Genomic DNA, 16475 nt, shown 5'->3' with positions numbered 1-16475 from the left:
TCAGTTGATGATATTGTTTTTTAGGAGCTTCTAGCATAATTTAATCTGTCATTGTCTATAGCTACGTAAATGCTTACATTTATAGTAAAATAAAACAAAACTCATAGAATACTTAGTTTATGGCCTGGAACATGGTGGGTATGTTCCTAAGTGTGGGCTTCAGGCTGACTGGTGCGCAATGGCTGTGTGGGAACAGTAGGGGATGAAGTCAGAGTGTTTGGAATTTATATAGTGAAGGTCCTTGAATACTAATGTGAGTCTGGATTGGAGTTTAGTCAGCAGCAATATGGAGATTGAAAAAATTTTAAAGCAGGTGAATGATTGGATGGGTTGAAGCTTTACCTGAGAGGCATCAGAAAGGATATAGTAGGTGGGAGAAGCTAGAGCAGAGGGCATCTTGGTTTCAGAGACCAAGCTGCAATTGAGACAGAAGTCGTGTAGCAAGGCCCTGAGCTAGGGTGAAGGTGGAAAAAGAAGTCTGGGACGCAGACCTGCAAGGGTGGGCTTGGGCAGGAGAAAGAGAATGATGGGTTAGAAATGGAGTTCTGGTGACTAAGAAAAGTATAAAACTCTTAATAGAAAGAGGCAACATTTTGGGAGGGCAGCTTATGCTTCCAGATTTGCACTGATAAAACTTATGGAGAAATTTTCTAGCTGGAGAGATTGATTTAGAAGTCATGATATAGAAATGACAGGATCACAGATAAAGGCGGCTAACGAGCATAGAAGTATTTAAAAAATGCAACCGTCTCCCCATTTCTCGCCTCAATTCTGCCCCTCCAGGTAACCAACATTAGAAAATTCATACAAATCCTTCTTATCATTCTTATGCTCACATAAATAGGTACAAATATACAAATGCATTCTCATAAAGATAAAGAACATTCTGCCATCAATATACGAATTCCTTTCTTTCTTCTTCACAGAGCTGTACAACTTTTAGATGACAATGAGCACTTAAAGTCAATTATGTATTTTGACCTCACTCATTTAGCCCCAAATGAATGAGGTCCTGAATACCTGGTGGTAGGGAGAGATGGGATAAAACTTACTCAAAGGAGAGAGCCTGAGGCCTAAAGCTCATCTTTTGAACAAAGATGGCTCCAGTTAAGTATGGAGTGCCTATGTGTATGGCAGCCCCATCAGTATCATGGCAGCTCCACCATCGTGGGCTTGAGCACCATAATACGCAGATGTGATATGACCCTCCAGAAGTAGTTATACATCCTGGTGGTTGCCCTCCATCAGCAGATAGGTGGGAAAAAAGATGGCTTTGCTACTGATAAGAGCAGTCAGATGCAGATCAGTCTCTATTTATCTATCAGTCTCATACTTCACACCTGCTAACTTCCTCCAGGAGTTCACTTATTTAACATAATACAGGCATATCTTGGAGATATTTTGGGTTTCATTTCAGACCACCACAATAAAATATCACAATAAAGTGATCCACACTAACTTTTTGGTTTCTCAGTGCATATAAAAGTTATGTTTACATTGTACTGTAGTCTAAGTGTGCAATGGCATTATGTCAAAAAACAGTGTACATACCTTAATTAAAAAATACTTTACTGCTAAAAGCGCTAACCATCATCTGAGACTTCAGTGAGCTGTAATCTTTTTGCTGGTGGAACGTCTTGCCTCAGTGTTAATGAAAATGCAGCATCTGTAAAGCGCAATAAAGCAAGATATGTCTGTATTTGCACAAAAACATAAGAATTAGGGCAGTCTCTGAGAGTCTTTTGTAACAAGATTTGAGTTTTGTGTTAACACTGTCCTTTTTCCATTGTCTTGCTCAGAAGTGTGCTGTTCAGCTCTGAGCCAGTAGGACCTCATGACTGCGGTGGTGAACCAGAGAGGAGCTCATAGGAGGGTTTCCGTAGCTTTAGGCCAGCAATTCTTAATATTTGGGGTCATGAGACCTAGAGCTCCAGAACCATGTGGTGATGGCAGATTAGAGCATCACATGTGCTCAGTATTGTGAGCATTCTGATTGAGTGCTCTTTTCTCATGTGTTTCAGAACTGGCCTCCTATAGAGAATCTAAATTTGTGGCACCAGAGTAGCTTCCAGACTAAATTGAATATTGGAAAGCAAATATTTTTTTTCTTTTGAGGATGCTATTTTATTTTTTAATAAATTTTTATTAAAATATAGCTAACATACAATGTTATATTGGTTTCAGGTGTATACCATAGTTATTCAACATTTATATACCTAAAGAAGTGAGCAACATGATAAGTCTAGGAACCATCTGACACTATCACAATATTATTATTATTTTTTTTTGATTTTTTAAAACTTTTAATTTGAAATAATTTTAGACTTACAGAAGAGATGCCAAATAGTATTATAGTTTCTGGAGAGCACCAGCTCCCCCTACTGTTAGCATTGGCATAACCACAGTACAATTACAAAAAGAAGACATGAATTTTGGAATACTATTAACTAAACTGCAGGCTGTATTCTGATTTCCCCATTTTTCCCCCTACTGTTGTTTTTGTGATGCAGGACCCCCTCCCTGTGTTTCGTTGTCATGTCTCCTTTGTCTCCTCCAGTCTGAGACAGTTTCTCCATCTCCTTGGTAACTGCCTGGCACCTCTCTCCTTTTACCTTGAGCCCCAGGTCTGGGCAAAGTCTGGGTCAGGGGTGGAACGCTGGCCACCCGCCCAGGAAGCCAGCGCCAAGAGAGGAGCCCCTCAAGCTGGGTCTCTCTCCCCGGCCTGGTCCCCAGCTCACTGCAGTTCTTACCCTTGGGGGCTGCCAGTGCCTGGGCACCACAGCCACTTCTGATCAACAGAGTTGGGTCTGGGAGGCAGGAAAGCAGCCCCGTTGTCGTTCCTATTCACCCAACAGAACACAGATGGGTAAGGAAACAAAGGTTGGGCCCTCCTGACCTCCACCTGAGACCGAAGAACCGAAGAACCCTGAAGCCAGTAAGAAGAGCGCCCTCTGCCCCATTTCAACCCCTCTTACCCCATCCAGAGGTCTACAGTGTGCGGCCAGAGGCACCAGATGCAACTATCACAATATTATTGATTGTATTCCACATGCTATACATTACACCCCATGACTTATTTGTTTTATACCTGGAAATTTGGACCTCTTATTCCCCCTCACCACCATTTTTCACCCCTTTTTAAAGTTTTTCAACTACAGTTGACATTCAATATTATTTCATATTCATTTCAGGTGTACAGCCTAGTGGTTAGACATTTATTTATATAATTTAAGAAGTGATCCCCCTGACTAATGTAGTACCCACCTGAAACTACACATAGTTATTACCATATTATTGACTATATTCCTTATGCTATACTCTACATCCCCGTGATTACTTTGAAACAACAAATTTGTACATCTTATTCCCTTCCCCTTTTTCATCCCCCCCTTACCCCCTCCCATCTGGCAACCATCAACACGTTATCTGTACCTATGAGTTTGTTTCTATTTTGTTTGTTTGTTTATTTTGTTCTTTAGATTCCACACATAAGTGAATCACATTGCATCTGTCTTTCTCTGCCTGACTTACTCCACTCAGCACAATATGAGCTGAAGGGAGTCACTTGTAGACAGCACATGTAAGAATCTTGTTTTCTTTCAGTTTTTTTTTTTTTAGCTGAGCCATCCTGCCACCTGTTGGCAGCTCAGTGGCAGTGCAGCTCAGGCTGGGAATCGAATCGCTGTTGCTCAGAGCTCAAACTCTTGAGAGAGCTCTTAACCAACTGAGCCAATTGGCCGGCCCAAGAATCTTGTTTTCTTATCCATTCAGCCACCCTATCTTTTGATTGAAGCATTTAATCCATTTACATTTAAAATAATTGTTGGTAGATATGTAGTTATTTCCATTTTATTATTCATATTTTTGACCTTTTAAAAATATTTGTCTTAAAGAAGTCCTTCTAATATTTTTTGCAATACTGGTTTGGTAGTAATAAACTCTTTAGCTTTTTCTTGTCTGAGAAGCTCTTTATCTGTTCTTCTAATCTAAATGACAGCATTGCTGGGTAGAGTAATCTTGGTTTTAAGTCCTTGCCTTTCATCACTTGGAATGTTTTGTGCCAATCCCTTCGGCCTGCAGTGTCTGTTAAGAAACCAGCTGACAGTGTTATGGGAGCTCCCTTGTAGGTAACTAACTACTTTTCTCTTGTTGCTTTTAAGATTCTCCCTTTGTCTTTAACATTTGGCATTTTAATTATAATGTGTCTTGGTGTGCACCTTTTTGGGTTCATCTTGTTTAGGACTCTGCACTTCCTGAGCTTGTATGGGTTTACCAAGTTAGGGAAGTTTTTTTTTTCATTATTTCTTCAAATAGGTTTTCAATTCCTTGCTCTCTGTCTTCTCCTTCTGGTACCCCTATGATGTGAATGTTGATATGCTTGATGTTGTCCCAGAGGCTCCTTAAACTATCCTAATTTATTTTTGGATTCTTTTTTCTTTCTGCTGTTCTGATTGGGTGTTTTATGCACCTTATCTCCTAAATTGCTGATTTGACCCTCTGCTTCATTTAATCTACTGTTAATTCCAGTGTATTCCTTTTTTCAGTGATTGTGTTTTTCATTTATAACTGGTTCTTTTTTATATTTCCTACCTCCATATTTTTGTTTAGTATCTCTTTGTTGAAGTTCTCACTGAGATCATTGAGCATCCTTATAACTAGTGTTATGAGCTCTGTATCTGGTAGATTGCTTGTGTCCATTTTGTCTAGTCCTTTTTCTGGAGTTCTGTTCTGTTCTTTCATTTGGGACATGTTTCATTGTCTCACCATTTTGGCTGCCTCCTGGATTTGTTTTTATGTATTAGGTAGAGCTACTATGGCTCCCAGTCTTGGTAGAGTGGTGTATGTAGTATTTGTTCTGTGGGGTCCAGTGGCACATTCTCACCAGAGCTGGGTACTCCAGGTGTGTCACTTGTGTGGATTGTGTGTTCCCTCCTGTAGTAATTGAGACTTGGTTGCTATTTGCACTCAATGGGAGGGATTGACTCTCAGGCTGATTGGTTGTGAGGACTGGCCATGACTACAGTATTATGCAGGGGCTGACCATATGGAGTGGGATTCACTTTAGCAGGGCTCTGGTTCCTGCCCAGTCTTCCCTATGCATGTGTCATCCTTGGAGGTGGCTGAGTGATGTTTTGGCTCAGTCCAAAGCTGGACACCAGGCATGCCAGCCCTGAGGCCTCCTGGGAGGGCCCCTGCAGCAGGTCAAGTTCAGCCTCAGCCTGTGCCCTGCCTGGGGCCACCTGGCAGGAGCCACAAAGCAACCTGCAGTCGGCCACCACCCATGCAGGGCTTGGAGATGCCTTGGGAGGCCAAACTGCAAACTGAGGCTGGCTCCTGTTTGTGCCAGGTTTAGGGCTGCTCAGTCAAAGGTATGGGACATGCTGAAGCCAGATGCTGCTTGCTTGGGTTTTGCGAACCTTTGAGAAATTTTAAGAAAGTCTGCAACATGAGCCAAGGCAGGCTGTTTGTATGGAAAGCCACTGGAAGTGGCTTGAATGTGCCTGAGAATTGGGTGGGGTGAGGTCTCAGGAGCCACCAGGGCGGGGCAGATAAATGGTGTTAGCCAGGTGGTTGGAGGCTCAGATATGTTGGCTGCCGCTATCTAGACACTGGGAGGGCTCAACAAAGAAACAACGGGTTTTATCAGCACTTCTGTCTGGCAGAAAGCTGCCCCTCCAGCCCTTGTCCTGAAGCCAGGCAACTCAGCTCCACCCTGTATGTCCCTGGCACCTTTCCAGCTACTGCCCCAACCCTGGAGCTCTGAGTGAGTGAGTCTGTCAGTGAGTCTATCCATGTGCAGGCCCTTTAGGAGGAGTGTCTGTTACTCCAGCCACTCTCGTGTCACTCAGCCACAATCGCCCCTGGTTTTCACAGCCAGAAGTTATGGGGACATCTTTCCTTGGCACTAGAACTCTAGGGTGGGGAGCCTGGTGTGGGGCTGAAACTCCTCATTCCTCTGGGGGGAGCTCTGCAGCCGAGCTGTCCCTCCCGATTTTTACCAGTCACACATGGATGTGGGACCAGCCCATTTTGCGTCCCTGCCCCTCCTATCAGTCTCATGGTGGCTTATTCTGTATGTCCTTAGAGGTAGAACTTCTGTTCAGCTAGATTTCAGGCAATTCTCAGTGATAGTTGTTCTGTAGTTTAAATGTAATTTTGATGTGGTTGTGAGAGGAGGCTAGCACAGTGTTTACTTACTCTGCCATCTTTATTGGAAATAGCAAAGATTTATTGAGGAAAAATGTCAGTACCAGCTACATTGATACAAATACATCTTATCTATACACTATTCTAGGGGGGAAAAACATGCTATCTATGTCTATATAAATATCTATAAGACTGGTATCTCATGATTGATGTTTCCATCTATGGGGAACTTTTTCACATTGACAATTGTATGGTGTTTATGGTCTATATGACTATGGGTAGATGGCCCAGACAAGATCTTCAAGGGCAAATGTTGTTGCCCTGAGTCTGAATCACATTTTCAGGATGGCAAAGTTTATCTTTAGCACCTTCATGCCTCTGTTCAGGACTCTTCTCTTTCACTCCGAGTTAGTCAGCTTGGGCTGCCACAACAAAACAACCATAGTTAGGAGTTACACAATAGCAATTTACTTTCTCATAGTTCTGAGGCTAGGAAGTTCCAGATCAAAGTGCCAGCTGATTTTATGCCTGAGAGAGCTCTCCTCATTTGTAGATGGCTGCCTTGTTGATGCATCCTTACCTAGACTTTCTTCTGAGTGTACATGGAATGAAGGCAAGCAGACAAGCTCTCTGGTGTTTCCTCTTATAAGGACATTAATCCTGTTGGGTTAGGGCTTCACCCTTATGAACTCATTTAAGTTTAATTACCTTCGTATAGGCCCTGTCTCCAAATATAGCCACATTGGTGATTAAGGCTTCAATGTATGAATTTTGGGGGGACACAAATGTTCAGTCCATAACATCCTCTATGCACTCGCTGTTATCCACACAGTCTTCTGTTGGCCCAAAGAATTCACTGGGGGCTTTTAGTTTCCCCCACCTTCAGATGATCATTTTCTTATGAATGATGTAGTGTCTTAGCTGTCTTCAGAAAGAAGAGACAATACCATACTGGTGGCAATTTCAAGCAAACTGGGCTTCCCTGTCCTCATCCTCAGGGACTCTTTAAGGTACTTGGGATATAGCAGTGAAAATACAGACAAAAATTCCTTCCCTCATGTTGCTTCTGTTTCTGCTGAGGGTGGAGGTGGGGAAATGGACAATGAATGATATAAATCAGTAAATAAAATTACATAACATTTTAGAGGGTGATCACTGCTGTTGAGAAAAACAGCAATGTTGAGGAATGTGTGTTTGATGTGTAGGTTGCAATTTAAACTTCAGGGGTAGATAGAATTCACTGATTGAGAGATTTGAACAAACAGAAGGAGCGCTCTGGCAGGAGAGCATATCACACCCAGGAAAGTGCCAGGATCTGAGGCAGTGGGTGTGTGTTGTATTTGAGGCCAGAGGGCTGAAGTGGAGAGAGTGAGGGGTGGAAGGAGTAGCAGGAGGTAAGACTGGAGAGATGGGGGGCAGCTAGGGTGGAGAAGCCATCTAGGGTCTTATAGGGCTTTTCTTCTCATCTTCCTTCCCCTTCTTTCTCTCCTCCCCCTGTTCCTTCACCTCCTTTCCCCCACCCCCTTCACCACCATTTTAAAATATAGTTTGTTTTTTCTCACTTCCCCCTCCCCTTAATTTCTCATGCCAAAGGCTTATTGCTCTTTTTAAGGAACTAGCTCTTAGTTTTACTTATCAAGTCCATTTGACCCAGAAGCATGATTTCAGAGTGAAAGTTGTAGAACTCTTTAGGCTGGTATATCATAGAAATATTTTTGATTCACAGTTTTTGAAACTCCTTTGGAATGAGCCACAAACATCACCATTCAACAGGAACTGAACATGGCATTTGTACTAAAACATGTAGAACACAAGGTGACAGCAGGCTTTCATTAAAACAAAAAGAATAAATTGAGCCTGTTTTAAGCTAACTGCTATTTCAAGGAGCTCCTAAGGTTTTGGACACACCCTTCCTCTTTCATCTATTCAGAAAGAGTGTGAAAAGCTTATTTAATTCAAATTCTTCCTTTAACCTTTAAACAGATAGGAGTGCCTGTGATGCAAATGATTACTGACGTTTGCATTATTCTTTCTCAATCTGTGGAGGAAATGAGTGTGTGTATAAAAAATACTAAGTTGGGGGACGTTGGATGTTACAACTCTGGGTCAAAATATAATGAATGCCTCTATTTTGAAGATATTTTGATTTATGCCTGGTGAACCTGTTGACTTATTTTATATCTTAGATACGTGCATGTGCATGTGCGCGCGCGCACACACACACACACACACACACACACACACACACACACACACACAGATGGAAAGCACCATAAAGAAGCTTAGTTATCATTAAAAATATAATTGAAACATAAAACAAGCAGGCAATTTGAACTACATATAAGAACTGACCACACAGCTCTTCATTTCTATGGTGTCTTATCTCTCATATTTGGGTGTAAACCTAGGTTTACAGAATACCAAGTTCTGCATTTTCTTTCACTAATTCTGAAACCATACCATTATATTCTCATGGTTTCTTGTTTTGGGAGAAATACAGTGCTTCCTTCATCCTTCCCTTTCCTTTTTCTTTCTTTTAGCTTTACTATTGTTCTTTATAATAGGCTTATTTAGTTCTGATATAAAATATGGGAAATTCTGCAAGTCCCTGATAAAATATAAAGATACTCAACAAAATAAGAGTTCAATTGCGCTTCCATTTAATAGATTATGGTTTCATTGACTAGTGCCACCTGTATGAAAGGTCAATGCAATTAAGATTGCCTAACAAAGCTAAAGGAAAGGGAGCTCAGTTTAGTCATTTTTTCACAGTTAAGCAGGTTCAGTGCTTAGTGGTATCACTTATGTATTTGTTTATTCAGGGAAAGGTAGTGGTAAAATCAAGGTTCTGAAATCACATTGCTTGGTTTCAAATTCAATCTTTCACTTACTTGTTGAGTGGACCTTGAGTTAATTATGTCTTCTTTTTTGAGCTACAGGTTCTTTATTGAATTCAGCAGGGTCTCTACCTCACAAAGTTTCTATGAAAGTTAAATGAGATGATATATGTAACACACATAGCACAATATCTGGCATATGGTTAATTGTGCAATATATGTTAACAGTTATTCATTTATTTAAGTTAAACGTGCAAGCCATTTTGGTCAACTCTAGATGTGAAAAATACAAAGACTGACTTACAACATGGTCCCAAACCTCTGGAGAAACAAGTTAAAAAATGATGACAATATAAAGTAGAATGTTTTTGTACATAAAAGTAGGAGAGATAATTAAAGTGTCAGGAGAGTGCAAGTGATAGAGGAGTCACTTCTGCCAAAGAAGTTCTAAGAAAGATGAGAAGAAAGAAGTCATTTTTGAAGTGAAGAATGAGAAGGAAGTAAATAGATTTCTCAGTAGAAGAGAGGAGGACATTCTAGGACGAAAGAATGATGTTGGCAAAGGCAGAGAGATGTGAAGATGTGGGATGTGTTTGAGGGAAGAGTGTCTTGTCCTGTTTGGACTGGATCATGAACATGAAGATGATTTGTGCTGTATGTGGCTGGAAATATAGGTTGGGACCTGAACTTAATTTGGAAAGTAATAAGGAGCCATTGAAGGTATTGTGTTTTTGACAGCTATTACAAAAACGGTATTTAAAAAATGTACAGGAAATCAGTCCTTAGTTTGTTGATGAATACCATGAATTTCTAAATTCTTGATTATAATCAAGACATTTTTGGTCAATTCAGATACATCATTGTATTGTGTACTATGCCTCTTTGTTTTCATTGATATGTGCTATTCTTTTACCCTTATTTTTCCCCTGTGCAGGTGTGATCTCCATTCCTTTGTACATCCCTTACAGGCTGTTTGATTGGAAATTTGATAAAATCTGTGTATTATGGCTCACTATTGACTATCTTTTGTGTACAGCATCTGTGTATAACATTGTACTTATCACCTATGATCGATACCAGTCAGTCTCAAATGCTGTAAGTTAAACCATTGATTTATCTTCTTTAAAAGAGTATATACTTATAAATTTTGGGTCCCCAAGCAAAATTTGTTAAGTCTAATTTTTTTGTTTAATTGACAAACTCATAGAGGAGCCTGATTATCCTTTTGTTATCTAGCACTAAGTTCTTATTGGCTCTTAGTGAACATTTTCTGCATGTGATCTGGATAAGTCAGTCCCCTTTGTGCTACTAAAATGTGAAGTCATCAGAGAAAATTCAAAGCAAGTTGTCAGAAGTTGAATCCATAGTAGATTGGATATATATGAGGCTCACCATCGGTTTATCAGTTTGACTCCTTAGACAAATTGAGACTTGAATATTTTCCTGAGGATGAAACTTGATGGGCAAGGAGAAAGACTCCCAGACTTATGAATGTCATGAGAAAATAAATTTTGAATGGCCAAAGGAAAAGACAGTATACAAATAAGCTATAGGTTATAAAATAGAACTAGCAAGAAAGGTCAAGTCCCAATGCCAGTTTAGGACACATGTCAAGAAAGCCTGAACTTACCTAAGAATTAGAATAGCCTCATCAATGAGTTAGTGACAAGTCTTAAGCAAGCTAAGTTTATCAGCAATAGAAGAAAGGAGAAAACTTGTCCTTGATGCAATTAAGGGACCATAGAAATATGGGGCAGTGAGGCCTCGATGAGAAACTTCCTTTACTCCTGAGTCCCAGGGACCCAAATCTTTGGGAGACTACTGTGTGACAGGGACTTTGCTAAGTGCTGGAGTAAAGAAATGAATCAGCAGAATCTCTATTTTTGAGACACATAAAGTCTAATGTGGGGACAGATTTGTAAACAAATGGATTCAGTTGAATGGGCTAAGTGTGGTGCTGGAGGCATTTAGAGAACAGTGACAACCCTGGCTTGGGAGAGCTGTGCAGTTTGGAGGCAGACAGGATTGAGAGGGTATATTGGATGAGACAAGGATAAAGTGCTGTAACAAAGGTTCAAATAAGATAGAACTATATTTTCTCTCACAGAATAATCCAGGAACCATTGAAGGGTGTGCTCCAGGGACTAACCCAGGGATCCAGGCTAGCAGGGCAGATCTGCATCCTCTAGGGCAGGGGTCAGCAAATTTTTACTATAAAGGGACCTGTGGTCTCTGCTGCGACTGCTCAAATCTGCTGTTATAGCACAAAAACAGCCCTAGGTAACATGTAAAAAAAAAAAATGGGGGGACTTCACAATGAAACTTTATTGATGTAAACAGGTGGTGGTCACATTTTCCATGGACAGTAGTTTGCTCACCCTTTCTCTAGGTCATAGTCCTCCTCTGCATGGTCAAAGTCAGGTTGTTGTGACTCCAGGTTCTAGAAAGGAAGGGCAAAGGGCAGAAGTCTAGGGCGAAGGATTTTCTTTTAACCAGGTAGTACACAATCAACAGGCATTTCCACTCACATTTTATTGGTGGAACTTAGTCACATGGTCCCATCTCACTACAAGGAAAGCTGGGAAATGTGGTCTCTAGCTGAGCCACCATATGGCTAGAAAGAAGGGGAGGATGGCTTTGGGTACTTCTTTGGCACCAGAGTTCAATTTGTACTAGACAAACTGTGGAGAGAGTGCAGAGAAGTTTGGATGAGCAATTCAGATATGTATAATCTCATGTTTTTCAAATGGCAGGTCTCAAGATCCATTATTGAATCATGAAATCAGTTCAGTGGGTTTTGACCAGTCACTTATTTTTTAATGAAAAAAATACAAAAAGGAGCTGAATAGAATAGAATAAAAAAATTAGAGTATAAAATATCAGAGTACCTTGCACATAATAAAGGTAAGTATTGCTTTATGAATACTTTTTTCTGTATACTTGGTTAAGATATAAAATGTATTTCTTACTTTAGGTGACAGTCAAAATGTTTGAAAAACAGTTTCAAAAAGCTGTTTCTCATTTTCTTTCTTTCTGATTGAATATTTCTTTTTAATCTTCACTGGGACTTGCTTCACAGAATGTCCAAACTCTTGGGTCTACCTTAGGTTTGTGGAAAGGTGATAGACAGCTTACCCAGTTAGAAAATAGTGATTAGAAATTACAGAGATGAGGAGTGATATGCAGAGAGCAAATGGGTGTGTTTGTTTCCTGGTCTTACTCTGAGGAATTTTTCTGGCACTGCAGGCTATAAACTTGGTGAGGGCCAGGTCAGCTGGATCCCAGCTTCCTAATACACAGCCCAGAGTTAAGTGTCTAACAAGAGCTCCACACACCAGTGCATGAATGCTTGTATGGGCTGCTCAAGCAGCATTTGCACCTCTGTTGGCTAAGGGTTTCAACACAGCTGTGTGAAACCTGAAAGAATCCTTCAAAGCCCACTGGAACTTGTAGGAAGCAGTCATGGGGAAGGTGAGCTCTTGCTGTAGCTAAAAGTAGAGGTGACAGTATAATAAGGCAGGGTGGTATGCTAAGCCTCAGAAATGGAAATCTGACAATAATTTGGAAAAGGAAGGCTCAATGCAGATGGTAGCACAAGATTATAGTGCTCAGACAAGTTTTCTGGACGGGGAGATCCCGGCGCTGAAGCAAGAGTGGGTGGGGGAAAGTAGAACAGTGTAGCTGGAAGAAATGAAAATTGAAATGTATGCAGGGTTAAGAGAGTAAGAGGAGAGTATTTCCTTACCTGCAGATGAAAAAAGCTTGGTGGTAAAATCAAGACCATGAGAAATATTGTTGCGGTGGAAAAGGCAATGTCCTGAATAATGGACCTCATCTGCAGCGGGTGAGAACTGGGCCAGAGACTGATTTCAGGGAGGACACTCCCAACTGTCCTGAGCCTGGGTTCAAACAATGCTTGAGCTGTCTGTCAAAAATGCTCTGCTGGGATGAAGAGATTGGCATTACCTTCTCAATTCCCTTGGATGTCCATGATCCCCTTTGACCTCATGCATAATAGAAAAGAGATCACCTTCCAGCATATTGCATCATATCATTATAAAGGCTGAACAGAGCAATTAAAAAACTAAATGCAGTTTTATGACCATCTGGGTATTGTTACCATCTTCATAATCATTAGATTTAGTGCAAAAGATGTATTAATTAGTGGCATGAGAAGCAGAAGGCAAAAAAGCCTATCATACATAGGAGTTTCTGGTCAGCACCATATGCATTTTAGCTTAGCCTCAGAAATACCAGTAATTTGGAAAAAAAAAACCAACAAAAAACACTTCCCTGCAGTTTTTAAAAATAACTCAGTTAAAAAAAAAAAAAGACCAACTAGTTTCCTCTTACTTCTAGCCAATTGGTGAGCCCTTCCCAGCATGTATAATCCATCAAAGAGAGACAGTGCTGGGCAATGTTGCACCCTTGCAATAAAAATAAGAAAACAGTGCAGAACGAGACTTAAAAACTCACAGAGAAAACAGTACAAGAGAGATGGTGAAAGGGAGGCATGGTGCAATTTCATGAGTAGATAATTTCTTTTCCCTCAAGTGAGGAAATCAGAGAAACGTGGAACATTTGAGCTGGAAGGAACCTTGCTTATCTAAAAGAAGTTCAAAGAGGTTGTCTGTTACAGGCCCCCTCAGAAAATTCTTGATTCATATGTTTATCCTTCAGATAGAGTGGTTGGTCTTGGGTGTCTTTACATTTCTTATAGAAAATATTCTTGAAAATTTCAGGATGTATCAAAGATCATGGGTCTTGTGACCTGAGAGCAATCCTCACTGATAGAACCTCATCGCTCCTTTTAGAAGCCTGCCCTTTTGACCAAGTGGATCTAGAACATTCTTCACCTTTAAAAAAGATTGTGGCACTTGCCACAGCCATGTCTCTCAAAATGGCTACCCATCATAGCTTTGGCACCATTTTTGTCAGGTGGAAACATTATAGAAAGAATTGATTTGATAATGCTCAGTAACACTGTAGTATCTTTCTACAGCAGGTTTAAACTTCTTTCTTTTTATGCGTCATTTTATTGGAAGTGATGTAAGAGTTTTTCTTTCTCTTTTGGATCCCACCTTAAGGAATCAGCATAAACTGCAGAGTAGATTCTTCCTATATTAGAATCAGGAAATCCTGTTGCTTTCAAACTTTTTTGACTGTGACTACCATGAGAAGTGAATTACATTTTACACTGTGATTCAGTACATGCATTTCTCTATCTATACATATACCTATATTCCCAAAGCAAAAGTTTCATCAAACAATATATACCTGATGATGTGTGATGCATTCTGATGTTGACTACTTTATTTCATTAAAAAATATGCTGGTCATGACCCAGCTGGCAGATTGGGAAACACTGTGAGAAGGCACACCCAGTTTCAGTTGTTTAACAATTCAGATTTTGACATGTTCTGTAGTTTTAAGAGGTTTAACCTTGAAAGTTAAAACCTTCTCCTTGAAAATCACTAAGGAAGTCTGCATCTTGGTCCAGGCTGTACTGAAATCGAACCCTCTATCCTGGTCCACATCATGTTACCCAGGTCGAGTTAATGTCTTGACTTTTTGAATATCCCTGAAACTCCTGAGAGCCTATGGTATGCTTTATGCACTCAGCATATGTTCATAACATTGAAAATAATATATTTGGCTTCTTTTAGGTATCTTACAGAGCTCAACACACTGGGATCCGCAAGATTGTGGCTCTGATGGTAGCCATCTGGGTGCTCGCCTTCTTAGTGCATGGGCCAATAATTATAGTTTCAGACTCATGGAAGAGAGACAGGGAGCACTGTGAAGCTGGATTCATTTCAAAATGGTATATCCTTGCCATTACATCATTCTTCGAATTCCTGGCCCCAGTTTTCTTAGTGGCTTATTTCAACATTTATATTTACTGGAGACTCTGGAAGCGTGGTCATCTCAGTAGGTGGCAAAGCCATCCTGGACTCACTTCTTCTACCTGTTCCAGTAACTCTGAACGCACATTCAAGTATGGACTGTTTTCAAGGGCATCTCTTGCCGAACCAAAGGAAGCAGCAGTGTCCCTTCATTTCAAGAGACGAGAGAGAAAGAGTAGTCTCTTGTTTTCTATAAGAACCCAGAAGAATAGTGACATAATTGCTTCCAAAATGGGTTCTCTCTCCCACGCAGAAAGCCTAGCTCTTCACCAAAGGGAACATCTTGAACTGCTTAAAGCCAGGAAATTAGCCAAGTCACTGGCCATTCTCTTAGGTGTTTTTACCATTTGCTGGGGTCCTTATTCTCTGTTCACGTTTGTTCTTTCATTTTATGACCAAAATCGACGTCCTCAAAAAGTGTTGTACGAGATCACATTTGTGCTTCAGTGGTGTAATTCCTTTGTCAATCCTTTTTTGTATCCATTGTGTCACAAGCGTTTTCAGAAGGCTTTCTTGAAAATATTTTGTATGAAAAAGCAACCCATATTACCACACAATCAACCAGTATCTGCTTAAAGATTCTTTTATCACTTACATACATTTTAATCTTAATCTCACCTAAATGAGTTTGATCTGGCTTTTATCTTACCTTTTTCACTCTAACAAAAATATGCATAAAATTGTAACACACAAAAAAATCAAAACCTGAAAGTCAGTGGAAAATTATTTTGGTGAATAACAGTGTAAATAGAAATTGATAATATTTTTCTAAGCTCATAGCCACCAAAGCACTGTATTTTTCTTAGTTATCACCTCTTCCTGTCTTTTAGATATTGATATAACATTGATGGTGAAAGTCAAGATTTTTTTCCCGATATTTAGGGTTTGCTACAGTCTTGAGTGAATTTCCCTTTTTATTTTATAGTGACAAAAACCCATCAAGTTTTAAAACCATTCACTAAAGTATCCAATTAAAAATGAGCTAGCTATATTACCCTCTTTCCTGGAGTTGTGCAACTCTGTTATGCTCAGTGGGCAGGTGAGTTGGGGTTTGAATTGGCAGGAACAGGGTGTGAGGGAGTGCCCAGATGGAAGGGTGTAGGGTACATGTATCGCGTACTTCCAGACTCTATATTCCTAATTCCAGAAAAGAAGGAAGAGTGGGATAGTGAGGAAAGAGTAGGTAACTGCAGCTCTCAAAAGTCCTCAGTGAAATTACCCTGGAAGCCCTCGCAATCATAGGATGAGAGGGTGAGGGAAAGGCAACGGTCACCAATGGGTTGAAAGGATGGCTTTCCCTATCTTTTCCTGCCCTCTTCTCCAAATTTCCATATCAGCTAAAACTTCTCTGTGAGAAAACATGAAAGAAAGAGAAAGGCTAAGAAATTCTGAGAGGACAATATGATGAAACCTGATGTACCTGGTACAACATTCATAGACTGTGTGTCAATAATTATTAATAAAATACATTTCTGTATTTATTTGATGTCCTTAAGTTGTATACCCACTGTTTTACATTGTAGTACTCACAATGATTCCTTTATTATGCAGTTAATATAGGTTATACCTTACTGATGAGTCACAT

The 16475-nt window shown here is 40.2% G+C and overlaps 1 protein-coding gene across 2 annotated transcripts in view; it reads left to right on the top strand.

Moving 5' to 3' along the window:
• The window catches only part of HRH4 (histamine receptor H4), a 20672-nt gene extending 4999 nt beyond the window's left edge, over positions 1-15673 (top strand). The window contains exons 2-3 of one of the 2 annotated variants that reach the window (XM_019656147.1): positions 9919-10079; positions 14651-15673. In XM_019656147.1, coding sequence (XP_019511692.1) covers positions 9919-10079; positions 14651-15466 — 977 coding nt within the window. In that variant the 3' untranslated portion in view covers positions 15467-15673. The remainder of the gene's footprint in view (positions 1-9918; positions 10080-14650) is intronic. The other variant, XM_019656148.1, reaches the window with a different exon arrangement.
• The last annotated feature ends 802 nt before the right edge of the window (positions 15674-16475 follow it).

The sequence above is a fragment of the Hipposideros armiger genome, unplaced genomic scaffold (assembly GCF_001890085.2).
Source record: "Hipposideros armiger isolate ML-2016 unplaced genomic scaffold, ASM189008v1 scaffold_255, whole genome shotgun sequence".
Classification (NCBI taxonomy): Eukaryota; Metazoa; Chordata; class Mammalia; order Chiroptera; family Hipposideridae; genus Hipposideros; species Hipposideros armiger.
The sequence above is the reverse complement of the archived record's forward strand: the minus strand, read 5'-3'. Positions and strand labels throughout refer to the sequence as shown.